Source organism: Rattus norvegicus, chromosome 2, assembly GCF_036323735.1.
Source record: "Rattus norvegicus strain BN/NHsdMcwi chromosome 2, GRCr8, whole genome shotgun sequence".
In the NCBI taxonomy this organism is placed as follows: domain Eukaryota; kingdom Metazoa; phylum Chordata; class Mammalia; order Rodentia; family Muridae; genus Rattus; species Rattus norvegicus.
In genome coordinates, this window is record NC_086020.1 from 194,295,870 (window position 1) to 194,311,112 (window position 15,243).

A 15,243-nucleotide genomic window follows, 5' to 3' on the forward strand; every position below is an offset into this window, starting at 1 on the left:
ATAGTCAAGGAAAGAAAATAAGATTCCAAATTTAATACCTATCCAAATGAACAAAGTATAAAAGCCACAAACTGCTAAAAACTTTTCTTGGGAAATTTAGCATAGAACAAGCTTTGAACAATCATAATAACAGAGGAGGGGGAAGAGGAGGAGGAAGAAGAGGAAGAGGAAGAGGAGGAAGAGAAGGAAGAGGAGGAGGAGGAAGGAAAGGAGAAGGAAGAAAAAGAAGGACGAAGAGGAGAAAAAACATGGGAATTGGTGGTTCCAAATTCTGTTATTTCACTTTGTTTCTACATCATGCTCTTTGTTGGGAGAGATGGCGGGATATTGAAGGAGAAGGGAAAACAGTCTAAGCAGGGTGAGGATCTAAGAATAGAGGAACTGTAATTCTGAAACCACAATAAGGAGTCTTTGCTGAGAGACTGGTCATTACGTAAGAGTAAACAAAAGAGAGGCAGTTAAGAACTGCAGAATGAAAGGTAGAATCCACAAGAATCTACAAATAAATTGAAAGGGGAAATTGTGGTGGTTTGAATGAGAATGTCCCATAGGTTCCTGTATTTAAATGTTTGGTGTCCAGCAGGTCGAACTTTTGGGAAGAATTAAGAGGTGTGGGTCTTGTTGGAGGAAGTGTGTCATAGGGAGTAGGTCTGGAGTTTCAAAAGCCCAGGTTATTCAGATAATGCTCATGCACTCTCCCTCTCCCCCTGCCTCTAATTTGTGGACAAATATAAGCTCTAAGCTATGCTCCAGCACCATGCCTGCCTGTCAGCTGCCCTGCTATCGCTATGATGCTCACAGACAAACTCTGAAATAGTAATTCAGACAAAAAGAATGCTTTTGCATTGTTTGTTTACTACTTTTTATTCTCCCCCAGCCTGTACTCACTAAAGCCAAAATTCAGTATGTATGGCTTCTCATTTACATATTAAAAACAAACAAACAACAACAACCCGCCAGTACATCAATATCCGGATTCTGCACTAAGACATATAACTAAATAAAAATTCAAAATAGATTACACACAGAAGGAAATATTTGCTTCTTTTCCTCACTGGGAAAGGGGTAGATTTTATAGCCAGTAATGTTTTGATTACTTGGTTTTAGTGTCTAAGGCACTGGCTTTCGAACTTTAGTTTTTAGAATAAAATCTAATTAAGAACAGGTGAACAGGAGCTGTAGCAATGACTCAGCAGATAAGAGCATTACCGCCCACCCCTGCACCCAAGTTCAAGCCCCAGCACACATAGGACATGCCCAGTTGACAACCATCTATAATGACACTCCCTAGAGATCTGATGCCCTCTTCTGGCCTCAGAGGTTACTGCATGCACGTGATGCTCAGACATACATGCAGGGAAAACATTCATGTATGCAAAATAATTAAACATTTTTTACAGAACAGCTAAGTACATATTTTTAAATTGTAGTCCTCACTTTGTGGGAAGTCACAATATAAAGTCTTCAATTCTTTTCTATTTAAAACTGAACAAGGGGGTTGGGGATTTAGCTCAGTGGTAGAGCGCTTGCCTAGGAAGCGCAAGGCCCTGGGTTCGGTCCCCAGCTCCGAAAAAAAGAACCAAAAAAAAAAAAAAAAACTGAACATATACAGGCTTCAGGAGAATTTTCTTCATATTCAATTTTTGTTTCATTCTTGTCTCCAATATAGTCTTCACAATTTCATACAAAATACATTTTTAATATTTAGTGTGTGCACAGGCCTCAATGCATGAGTGCATGTGTGTGCATGTGTGTCTGTGTGTAAACACACACGGACTATGTGGCAGTCAGAAGACAGCTTGTGGGAGTTGATTCTCTAGTTCAACCAGGTAGATTTGGAAAACGATACTCGGACAGGGCAGCAAGTACTTTTACCCACTGTTCAAATCTCTTTAAAAAAAAACACTTCGCTAAATTACTTCTAGATGTTTAGTTAAGCCTCATTTCTCTATGCCCTCATGTACTTACATGGGATGGTTCTCAAGTAGAGGTTATCTCTGATGACCTGCTGTAGTTTGTGGTCAATCGATCCTTTCTGAAACTGCAGACTCAGGTAATGTCGCAAATCTTTATTTATGACTTTGCCTACAAAAAAAAAAAGCACAGAAAACAAAATATAACTATGAGATATTTCTTTAAATATATAAAAATATTAATCAAATATCTTTAAATCGCTTGGCTAATAACAGGATATGGAAATTAGTATTTGACCTACAAGAAGGTAAGTAATACCAAATCATTATAAGTACTATAATTAAAATAATGACTGCAATATAATTTGGATATAATTTTATGAGACAGGAGAGCATACAGAGTGGAGAATATAATGAACATCTGAAGTAATCTCACTCAGTCTCCTGGCTGTAAATACCATCCTGTCCTAAGAGCTCCAGATCCAGGTCACATGTCCATCGCTAAGTCATCTTTATTTAACCTCCTCTCTCTCGTATACATCGCAGATGACAGATCTTGGGACTTCAGATAAGCACTTCAACTATCAGACAGACAAACAAACCCATTCACCATCTACCTCAGTTTTCTCAGTTCCCAGATAGAACAACAATCCAAAATCTAAAAGCCATCCTTGATTTCTCTCGACCTCTGTCTTCTAGGCCTATAGGCAAATTTGGTCAGCTTCTGCATTAGTAAAGGCATCCTAATCTAATCTACCACCATCATTTCTCATCGGGGAAAGGCCCTTCTAATCAGTTTCCCTACATTTATTATGTCTCCTTTCTCCCCACCCCTCACACACACTTACCAGACTGGGATGTAAAACAGATTAGGTCAGTGTTAGTGTGTGTAAAGATGCCCCTATTCTCATGACTTTCGATTGCACTTGAAATAAAATTCAGACACAGCTCTCTGTACCCAGATCCCATGGGGAGAGAGCTGGATTTTTAGAAGTACAGACAATCCTGAGAGCACAGTTGAGACCACCACTTCTGCTCACATTCCTAGCCCAAGAGGAACCCTCCTGGAGCCCTCAGGACACAGGAACCGAGGAACAGTCTGGGAGAGGATCCTTCCAGTTTCTGCCTGTACCAAAGCTGACCCTGTGCCACAGCTCTCTGTACCCAGATCCTGCTGGAAAAAAGTCAGTCTGTAGGAGTGCTGACATATACGCTACTGTCAGAGACAGAAAGACCAGCTAACACCAGAGATAACCAGGTGGTGAGAGGCAAGGGCAAGAACTTAAGCAACAGAAACCAAGGCCACTCGGCATCATCAGAACCCAGTTCCCCACCACAGCAAGCCCTGGATACAACAACACACCAGAAAAGCAAGATTTGATTTAAAATCACAATTCATGATGTTAGAGGTCTTTAAGAAGGACACAAATAATTCCCTTAAAAAATACAGGACAACACAGGTAAATAAGTAGAAGCCCTTAAAGAGGAAACATAAAAATTCCTTAAAGAATTACAGGAAAACATAACCAAACAGGTGAAGGAATTGAACAAAACTATCCAGGATCTAAAAATGGAAATAGAAACAATAAAGACATCACAAAGGGAAACAACCCTCAGGATAGAAAGAAAACCTAGGAAAGAGATCAGGAGTCATAGATGCAAGCATTACCAATAGAATACAAGATACAGAAGAGAGAATCTCAGGGGCAGAAGATACCATAGAAAACATTGACAGGATCATCAAAGGAAATGTAAAATACAAAAAGCTCCTAACTGAAAACATCCAGGAAATCCAGGACACAATGAGAAGATCAAACCTAAGGATAACAGGAATAGAAGAGAGTGAAGACCCCCAACTCAAAGGACCAGTAAATATCCTTTTGTTTTAGGATAGAATGTTCTATAAATATCTGTTAAGTCCATTTGGTTCATGACTTCTCTTAGTCTGTCTATGTCTCTGTTTAATTTCTGTTTCCATGATCTGTCCATTGATGAGAGTGGGGTGTTGAAATCTCCTACTATTATTGTGTGAGGTCCAATGTGTGCTTTGAGCTTTAGTAAGGTTTCTTTTATGCATTTAGGTGCCCTTGTATTTGGAGCATAGATATTTAGGATTGAGAGTTCATCTTGGTGGATTTTTCCTTTGATGAATATGAAGTGTCCTTCCTTATCTTTTTTGATAACTTTTGGTTGAAAATCGATTTTATTCGATTTTCCACTTTGCTTGCTTCTTCAGACCATTTATTTGCTTGGAAAGTTGTTTTCCAGCCTTTCACTCTGAGGTAGTGTCTGTCTTTGTCTCTGAGGTGTGTTTCCTGTAGGCAGCAGAATGCAGGGTCCTCATTGCATATCCAGTTTGTTAATCTATGTCTTTTTATTGGGGAGTTGAGACCATTGATGTTGAGAGATATTAAGGAATAGTGATTGTTGCTTCCTGTTATCTTCATATTTGGATGTGAGATTATGTTTGTGTACTTTTCTTCTCTTTGTTTTGTTGCCAAGACGATTAGTTTCTTGCTTTTTCTAGGGTGTAGCTTGCCTCCTTATGTTGGGCTTTACCATTTATTATCCTTTGTAGCGCTGGATTTGTAGAAAGATATTGTGTAAATTTGGTTTTGTCATGGAATATCTTGGTTTCTCCATCTATGTTAATTGAGAGCTTTGCTGGATACAGTAACCTGGCATTTGTGTTCTCTTAGGGTCTGTATGACATCTGTCCAGGATCTTCTGGCTTTCATAATCTCTGGTGAGAAGTCTAGTGTAATTCTGATAGGTTTGCCTTTATATGTTACTTGACCTTTTCCCCTTACTGCTTTTAGTATTCTTTCTTTATTTTGTGCGTTTGGTGTTTTGACTATTATGTGACAGGAGGAGTTTCTTTTCTGGTCCAATCTTTTTGCAGTTCTGTAGGCTTCTTGTATGTTTATAGGCATCTCTTTCTTTAGGTTAGGGAAGTTTTCTTCTATGATTTTGTTGAAGATATTTACTGGTCCTTTGAGCTGGGAGTCTTCACTCTCTTCTATACCTTTATCCTTAGGTTTGATCTTCTCATTGGGTCCTGGATTTCCTGTATGTTTTGGACCATTAGCTTTTTCTGTTTTACATTATCTTTGACAGTTGTGTCGATGATTTCTATGGAATCTTCTGCTCCTGAGATTCTCTCTTCTATCTCTTGTATTCTGTTGGTGATGCTTATATCTACAGCTCCTTGTCTCTTCCTTTGGTTTTCTATATCCAGGGTTGTCTCTCTTTGTGCTTTCTTTATTGTTTCTAATTCCATTTTTAATTCCTTCACCTGTTTGATTGTGTTTTCCTGGAATTCTTTCAGGGATTTTTGTGATTCCTCTCTATAGGCTTCTACTTGTTTATTTATGTTTTCCTGTGTTTCTCTAAGGGAGTTCTTTATGTCTTTCTTAAAGTCCTCCATCATCATGATCAAATGTGCTTCAAAATCAAGATCTTGCTTTTCTGGTGTGTTTGGATATTCAGTGTTTGCTTTGGTGGGAGAATTGGGCTCCGATGATGCCATGTAGTCTTGGTTTCTGTTGCTTGGGTTCCTGTACTTGCCTCTCGCCATCAGGTTGTCTCTGGTGTTACCTTGTTCTGCTATTTCTGACAGTGGCTAGACCGTCCTATAGGCCTGTGTGTCAGGGGTGCTGTAGACCTGTTTTCCTGTTTTCTTTCAGCCAGTTATGGGGACAGAGTGTTCTGCTTTCAGGTGTGTAGTCATTCCTGTCTACTGGTCTTCAGCTGTTCCTGTGGGCGTGTGTCCTGAGGCCACCAGGCAGGTCACTTGGAGCAGAAAAGTTAGTCTGTGGTCCCAGGCCTGAAGTTGCTCCTGGGGGGCTGCATTTGAGCTCTCCGTGAGGGCGGCAACCAGAAGGGTCTGCCTTTTCCCGGGCCCCTGTGCACAGGGATCCCAAATGCCGTTAGGTGTTTTCCTCTGGAGTCAGAAATGTGGGCAGAGTGTAGTCTCTTCTGGCTTCCCAGGCTTGTCTGCCCCTCTGGAGGTTTTGCTCTCCCTCCCACGGGATTTGGGTGCAGGGAGCTGTTTACCGGGTCCCTTCAGATCAGGGAGGTGTCTGGACCACAGGGGACCTGCCGCTTGAGTGCCCCTATCTTCCTGTTCCCAGAGGCCCTATACAGTTTCCTCTTGGGCCAGGGATGTGGGCAGGGGTGGGCAATATTGGTGGTCTCTCCCGCTCTGCAGTCTCAGGAGTGCCCACCTGTCTGGGTAGTGAGCTCTCTCTCCCCACTACTGAGCTTTTAAAAACAATGACTTCATGAAATTCATAGGCAAATGGATTGAACTAGAAAATATCACCCTGAGTGAGGTAACCCAATCACAAAACAAACAAACAAGCAAACAAACAAACAACAACAAGAAACCACATGGTATACAGTCACTGATAAGAACGGGGAACAAAAATATTCATAGGAGGAGATACAGAGACAAAGTTTGGAGCAGGACAGAAGGAAAGGACATCCAGAGACTGCCCCACCTGGGTATCCAGCCCATATACATACAGCCACAAAACCCAGACAATATTGCTGATGCCAAGAAGTGCATGCTGACAGGAGCCTGATATAGCTGTTTCCTGAGAGGTTCTGCCAGAGCAGGACAAATACAGAGGCAAACGTTTGTGGCCAACCATTGAACTGAGAACAAGGTCCCCATTGGAGGAGTTAGAAAAGGGTTGAAGGAGCTGTAGGAATTTGAAACCCCATAAGAACAACAATACCAACCAAACAGAGCTTCCAGGGACTCAACCACTACCCAAAGAGTACACATGGACAGACCCATGGCTTCAGCTGCTTATGTAGCAAAGGATGGCCATTTTGGGCACCAATGGGAGGAGAAGCCCTTGGTCCTGCCAAGGCTGGACCTCTGGTGTAGGGAAATATCAGGTAGGGAGATGGGAAGGGGTGGGTGGATGGGTGGGGGAACATCCTCATAGAAGCAGGGGGAAAGGGATGGGATAGGGGGTTTATGGATGGGAAACCAGGAAAGAGGATAACATTTGAAATATAAATAAAAATCCAATAAAGAAAAAGAAAATCAATCCAAAATCTTGCTCAGGATGCGTAGGTCCCACATGTTCCAGCTCTGGCAATCTCTAATCCTAATAATTCATTTTTCACTCCTGATCTTTGACAAACCAAACCAACCAAACAAACAAACAAAAAAACAAAACTGGGCCCTAGCAGAACAGTCTACCTGTTGATTTCTAAATACAGTGTGAGTAAGACAGTCAAAATGTTTTCTGTTACTTTTTTGGCAATGAAAAATAGGAACAGTAAGGAAGGTTGTAGAAATCTTACAGCTATAATTTGTAACAAAGACTTCAGTTCAATGAAAAAGCAGTGCAAACATTGTTCATTAGACAAGACTGTACATAATTAGAAAGGATCAAGTCTCAGACAAAACAGACTCTCTCACTGCATAAGAAATGACTAGCTGACTACACTGAGTTTTATTTGGAACAACATAGTCACATTAAGGTTTTATGACAAAGGCTTACTACTTATCAGCTTATCCTTTAACTGTTCCATAACACTGCATCTCTAATTTTTTTGTTCTTTTCTACTACATATAAATACACAGAACCTACATGGCAACATAACCAGGAAATCAACATGTTTCTAAAGTTCAGAGATAACACTTAGCCCATAGTAATAACACAAACCAAAACAATTCCCTTGTCTTAACAAAATAGACATGGAGGGAGGGGAGAAGCACTGTGATGATAACAGATTACCCGGAAGATATTTGCAATGATGGACACAGAATAACCCTTACCTTACAGGATGCTTTTTTCCAGGCACTTGGGGTCCCACTCACCCACCCCAATTCAAAGTCATATTGTCTTGCTTTTTATTTATACCCCACTATGTGCACATTGCTGAGTAGCTGCAAAAACCTAATATATAATCAATACTGTTCAATATTCACTGAACACAAATCAACCTCATAATAAGTTCATTAAGTATTTTTACAATTTGGGAAGGGGAGAGAAACTTTGGAAGACTGTAATTACCTGATTGAAACTTTCAGATATTTAGATAGGTTTTTTTTTGAATGAACAGAAATGTGTCTACTTTTTCATTTAAAACAAATACATAGGTGCCAAAATCCAAAACTTGACTCACCAACATATCCTCTGGGAAAGATTTAGCTTTAGTAAAAGGAAATACAGATATAACTAAAAAAGATGTTTTGAATCAACAATTAAGCTTTTCTTAAACTCAAAACTTTTAAGATATGACATAATTTAGAGATAACTATAAAATGCTTAAAACCTAGGTTAGATTTTAAGTTCTAGAAATAATGTCTTTTAGCTTAGAGATAATTAAAAGATAAAGCCACAATAAAGTTCAAAATCACAAATTATCTTGCATGATGGATTTCTTAAGAGAAAATGAAGTTAACCCAATTCTTATTTTAAGGGCCTCTGATGTGTTTAAAAAAACCAGTTAGCACAGAAAAGGCTAAATTTAAAGAGTAATACCCATAATTCTCAGAACTGGAATCACACTAGGTTTCATTCAAATTTTTAAATAAAACGTGCAACTAAAGCTGAAGGTAGAGAACTTGCTCAGCATCACTAAAACTGAAAATCATAGATCAGAGAAATGACTCAGTGGTTAAGAGCACTGACTGCTCTTCCAGAGGTCCTGAGTTCAATTCCAAGCAACCACATGGTGGCTCACAACCTTCTGTAATGGAATATAATGCCTTCTTCTTGTGTGTCTGAAGAGAGCAAAAGTGTCCTCATATACAATAAATAAATCTAAAAAAAATCCTGAAAATCATTCTTCAACTATTTTTAGAAACTCTAAGTTGTTATTCTTATTTTATGTGTATGAGAGTTTTGTCTGTATGTATGTATGTGCACCACACGTGTCCTAAAGTTGAAAGAGGACAGAAGAGAGTCTCAGATCTCCTGGAACTAGAGTTATGGATGGTTGTGAGCCACCATGTAAGTGTTGGGAACTAGACCAGGGTACTCTGCAAAGGCAGTAAGTGCTTTACCTGATGAGCTAAGTCTCCAACATCTCCATCACTGCTTCTTGACAATCAAAACAATATACTGTAAGCACCAGTGAGTTATACACAGTGAAAATTTAATAAAACTGAGTTGACATTATTTAAGACTAACAACTGATAATAAAGTATTCTAAATATAGCAGTCATCATGGACCTCCTTATCTCTAGAAACTAAAAAAACTTTCTAAAGATTGTTTCTTCTATATAATTAAAAGAATCTTAAATAGGTAGTTTACTAATGATTATCAGAAGGCCAACAAATATATAAATATATTAGTTCACAAGGACATTGTCGTTTATAACTTCTATAGGTAATGTATGATCCTGGTATATAATATATCATTCAGGTAACACTCAAACAAATAAAATTAGATAAACTAAAAATAAAAAGATACTGTTTGAGCAGATCTATATATGATTAGTCTCAGTCTGTCTCTCTCTCTCTCTCTCTCTCTCTCTCTCTCTCTCTCTCTCTCTCTCTCTCTCTCTCTCTCTCTCAGGTTGGTTCACAGAACCTTGACATCTCAAGGGAATGAAAACATCTACCTGAGGGTAATATAAATGTTACTAAACAAATACAAAGGAAAGAGTGTTTATAATGTGAACATTCTTAAAGCTAGCCTATGCTTCAAAACTTACTGCTCTTTCTTTGGCTTAATTTTATGAATAGTGAAACCACCTTATAAAATTTAAAAGTATACACAACAGACAAATAGTTTGGCTGGATGAATGACTGTAACTGGTATTTTAATTGTATGAAAATATTCAGGCAGTCAAGTTTGAATATACAACTCCTTAGTCTGGAATTCCCAGCTACAAATGCAGTTACTGAATATATGCAAGCTATGATTCACCAGCAGTTCTCATTGAGAAATCAGTGAATAAAGCAACTGGCTATTATTTGGATTAACCCTGAGTCCTGTTGGCATGGGTTCAGCATGTAAACAACTGTAAATCCATCTACCCACACTTCATCTTTTTGACAAGGACAGTAAGGAGACTTTGCCAACTGCTTGCTAAAGCCAAGACAACATGTCTTTACTATTTTCTAATCCAGAAGCAATTGTAAAACTGGGGTTAGGGAGAGAGCAAAAATGAGGTCAGTTTGGCATGTCTTGTTCCTTAGAAATCCATATTTATTCAAAGTGATAAGCCATTCTTTTCTAAATACTTGGAATTTGTTTTTAAATAATCTCTTCAACTTTTGTGATGGTTTAGATTATAGTAGGGCAATAGACTTGTGCTTTCACACTCTATATGGGACATTTCTCTTTCTAGTCTCCCAGTCCTTACATTCTCTTCGATGAAGTGCATGTTGGGAGCAGGGAGTTAAAATAATTCTGATGTCATGTCTGAGCCTCTTCAACTCCAGAAGTCAATTCATTTAAGTCTCTCTGCCCTAATCTGCTATGAAGTGGAGGGTGATTTTGAACTGATCCTTTTGCTTCTGAGTGCTAAGATTGCAGGTATGTACCACCATGCCTGGTTTATTCAGTGCTGAGGACAGAATGTAACCAAGACAAGTGCTCTTTACCAACTAAGCGGCTTCCCCATTCCTCCTTAAAGTCTTGAAAATATAAATGTATTCAAAGTAAATTATGCTCTTTTAAAACAGATTTATGTATGTTCACCTTTATATATGAAACTGTATGAGTCTACATGCACCACATGGGTGTCGGGCGCCCTGACCAAAGATTCCCTCAAACTCATTACCTCTAAACTGTGAGCTGCATCTATATCAAATCTTCTTATCCACCCCACTACATATCAGATGTTTAGCATAATGTCCAGCTTTCCTGTTTCGTGCTGTTTTAGCTTATACTGTTGAAAAGGTTACTTGCTCCTTCAAGGTTTTTTAAATTTTTTTTTTACTTTATTGGTTTTGCTTTATTTTATTTTTGATACACAGTCTCTCCACATAGACTTGGCTGTCCTGAAACTCGCTACATTACATATATTAGGCTGGTCTTGAAGTCCTAGATTCACCTGCCTCTGCCTCCCGAGTACTGGGATCAGAAGCATGAGCCATTATGCCCCCAGCTTCCTTCGAGATTATAACAGAAGTAAAAGAAGAATGATATAAGGGAGCTCAGTGGGAAAGAACTTGCCAGTAGGATCCAGGCTCTGAGTTTAATAACTCCCCGACTCCAAAAGTTGTTTTGCTTTTTGGCAGGGGTTGGGGGAGGCAGTTGGCCGATCTATTCACTCATGTTGTTCTTGAAACATATGTGTTCCTTTTGAGATTTGGTCTTGAGGAAATGCTTATATTGTTATATATTAGAATATATATTATATATTGGAAACAGAATCTCATTAAATAATCCAGACTATCTAAATTCCCGATCTTCCCAGATTGGCCTCCCTAATCCTAAGGTTCTAAGTGTGCATCATCAAAAGCAGACTGACCATGCATTTCTTTTTAAAGCATATTAATACTGTGTGATTATTAGTTCTTTTTCACCAATTGATCACATGAATTGTATACATCTATAAAAACGTTTTACAAATTTTCTCTTAGAATTTTTTAACCCTAAAGTTGTATATATAAGTGTTAGAACCCTTTAAAATATAACCTTACTTTCCTTACAAACATGCACACAAACTTGGCCTCTTAAATGTGTACTAGGGATCAACCTCAGGTCTTTATGATTGCATGACTAGCATTGGACCAACTGGCCTCTCTCCTCAGCCTTGGCTTGCTATTCTGTAATAAGTTTGTAGTCAGAACAACTGAGAGTAAAACTAGAGAAGTTTTAGTACTTTGGCTTAAGTAGCATCTGAAAAACCCCAAACTCTAACCAAGTGAAAATATTTATTTCTCAAATCATGACACTGTTAATCACACTGATCGCATATTAATGCAGCACTGCAGTTCCTTCATTTCAGATAACACATAAATAAGACCCATCGCTATACTGTACACCTTTCTTGTTTTACTTGCTTCAATAAAGCAGGTACTCTCTATATATATTTACAAGCAATGATTATTTCTTTGAAAAAAGTTTAGACACATGGTCAGGTCGAGTTACAGAGAAAAGCAGGTGGTGCCAGTCAAAGTGCTGATGCACTTTACCAGCATTCTCACTTCTGAGATAAACACACCAGGCCTGCTAAGCCTCTTCCGTTCCCTCTTAACATCGATCGCACAACTGCTGGCTATTGTTCTGTACCTACTCTACCTGACATTTTACAATGCTGTGTGCACAAAATCACTGTTAGAGCAAAACCCTGCCCTGGTCCATCTACTCTTTGAAACCAAGACCCAGGTAAATCACTGGAGTTCACATTAAAAGGGTCTGGTTTTCATCTTTCCCTGTGTGCAAGTCATAGGAAATGAAGGTCATTTTTGCTTTCTTCACTGGATCTTACTCAGGAACTGTGATGGTTGATGTTCAATGCCAACTTGATTAGACTTAAAATCACCCATAGAAAAATGCTTCTAGACATTTCTGTCTGAGACCTTCCAAAGTTTAACAGAGAAAGACCCACCGTGAATGTGGGCAGCACCATCCCATGTATTGGGGGTCCTAGACTGACTGAAAGGAGGGAAAGAGAAAACAAGCTGAGCACCAGCATTTCTTTCCCTTCTTCCATTTTCTGCTCCTGTCTAAGAATCCAACATAACCAGTTGATTTACACTATTACTGCCAAGTCTTTCCTCCCATGCTGGACTGTGGGACTCCTAACAGTGGGAGTAGGGCTGTCTGACTCTTGCCTGCTTTTAGGACCCTTTTCCTCCTACTGGGCAGCCTCATTCAGCCTTGGTATGAGGATACGTGCCTAGTCTTATTATAACTTGTTTGGCTGATATCCTGGAAGGGGGTGACAGTGTCTCTTTTCTAAATGGAAATGGAGGAGGAGTGGATCGGGGTGGGGGGGGGAATCAAGGAACTGGGAGGAGTGGAGGGAGGGGAAACTGTAATAAATGAGGAAGAATTTTTTTTAAAAAAAAGAGAAATAAATAAACCTTTTTTCTTTAAGTTGCTTTTGTCAGATATTTTATAACTTCAAAGTACCTATCATAAAATTGAATAAACAGTCATATTAATCACACAAAAATTTTTAAAGAATATAACTGTTTTACTGATAATTATCATCATTTAATTTAATTTATTCATTTCCGAAAAATACTTTCAGTATAATTCTCAAAGACAAACCATTTCTAAGCAGTATCACTTACAGTTTTGATATACTGATGTAGTCAAATGTTCTTTATATATTTTAAATGAAAAAACTCAGGTTATAAAATAGAATATTCAGTGTGAACTCAAACTAAAATTTATCTGAGGGTATGCAATGAAATATACAAGGAGAGGTGGTGGATGCCCTTAATCAATGCCAGCACTGAGGAGGAACAGACAAGGGAATCTCTGAGTCAAGAACAGCTTGATCTACACAGCAAGTTAGCCAGGAATACACCATAAGACCCTGGGGGTGGGGGTGAGGGTAGCATTAAAACAAATTTATGCTTAATAATACTTCAATATATTACAGAGTAGTTGTTACTCAGAAATTTACAAAAAGAAAATGTTCCTTTCTTCCTCTTCCTCGCCTTTGAAACAAGGTTGGCCCTGGGACCTTATTATATACACCATGCTACCTCAAACTCATAACAATCCTCCTGGCTCAACCTCCAGAGTTCCAGGATTACAAGTTATGAGCCACCACACTTTGTTTTTAAAACTTTTCTTCACAGCTTTTGTACTTTTTCTCTTTTAAAAAGAGATTTGTGTGTATGAGTGCTTTGCCTGCATATATATGTGTAGTGTATGTGTCTGGGGACTTTGGAGATCAGAAGAAGATATCAGATCTCCCGGAAATGAAGGTACAGACCACATGCAAATCACTCTGGCTTTGAAGTGCTAGCAACCAAACCAGAGTTCTCTGTAAGACTACTAAGTTCTCCTAACTACTGGATCTCTCTCCAGCCCCCACTTCTATATTTTTAATAATGAAAATATAACAAGAAAAATCTTTATAAAACTGTAATACATATTTTCTTTTTAAGAATTTTTATTTTAAATTGTGCCCTTCAAAGATACTTAGTGGGGGCCGGGGCAAACCCTGATTTAGTGGACCATTGCCACAAAAACCTACGAAAGAATTGGGAGACTGTATAGGTTTCCCTTTGGTTACTCATTTCCAAAATATATATTCTTTTCACCATACCTAGGTTAAGCTACAATCATTTTTCTTTTATCTGAAACTTCAATCAATTGATATATCAGATTAAAACCTGTATTTGTAAAATAAACTTAAAATCACTTTGAACAAGACAAAACAAAATCACTACAAATTTTGCTTTAAAAGTTGTATTTCAGGAAGACTGAGGTAAAATAAAGCCTTCCCACTAGAATAGAACAGAAAAAATTAAGTAATGAATAACCAAAACTGGATTCTCTCTTCTAAGCTTCTGACAGGAACATGGAAATTTAACTTTTGTCAGTGCCCTGAGGCTATTTACATGTTCCCTCTGACACTCCCATTGGGAGCCTAACAAACCTGCTGACTCTCCTGGTTGGCTCAGAGACAGTTGAGTCACAGCACTAGTCCTTCCTCCTCCAGACTGCAGAGGATAACTGGTTCAGCCATCTTTGCAAATCAAAGTTATCTGCTTCAACAAAATGTCAAAGACTGAAGTAAAAGTCTAATACTGATATACCATTACCACAGTAGATAAAGGGGTAGAATCAGATGCATTTGAGGTCTTAACCTAAAAAAAAAAACCTGAAAAAAAAACTGTATAAAAGGCTCTCTTATGTAAACAATGTCAACTTCTAATTTCAAGTAGTAGGATGTTGTTAATTAGCTGCAACCATAGGAAAAATTCAACAGGATCTTTTCTCCTGGTACCTTTTAAAAATAGCAACTTATGCTAATCCTTAGAAATTTTCTAAAGTGAATAGCTAAAGGTTATAAAAATTATATAAAATCGTACTCATGAGATAAAGTCAGGTGCATCCCAGAGTTCAAGGTCAGCTTGGTCAACAGAGCAAGTGCTAGGAAAGTCAGGGATACACAGAAAACTCTGTCTGGAAAAACCATATGAATTAAAAAAAAGTGAAAAAATGTAAGAGGCCATCTTATATTTGAATCTTACAAAGTCTCAGAATACAGAATGATCTCCAATATTTTATTTTGAAAATATACATATTATACAGACTAGCTATATTAGCCTGAACACCCACCAGTTGTTTAAAGAGATAGCTGATGTCATCTCTGGGGAAGGGGTCAGAAAAGTCAGAAGATACTAACGTTACTCCTTGAAATATTACTTCAAAT

The 15,243-nt window shown here is 38.4% G+C and overlaps 1 protein-coding gene across 3 annotated transcripts in view; it reads right to left on the reverse strand.

The window, feature by feature from the left end:
• The window catches only part of Magi3 (membrane associated guanylate kinase, WW and PDZ domain containing 3), a 198,882-nt gene that overhangs the window by 89,283 nt on the left and 94,356 nt on the right, over nt 1-15,243 (reverse strand). For all 3 annotated transcript variants that reach the window (XM_039101721.2, NM_139084.3, XM_008761367.4), the window contains exon 2: nt 1,969-2,085. In XM_039101721.2, the coding sequence (XP_038957649.1) occupies nt 1,969-2,085 (117 nt within the window). The remainder of the gene's footprint in view (nt 1-1,968; nt 2,086-15,243) is intronic.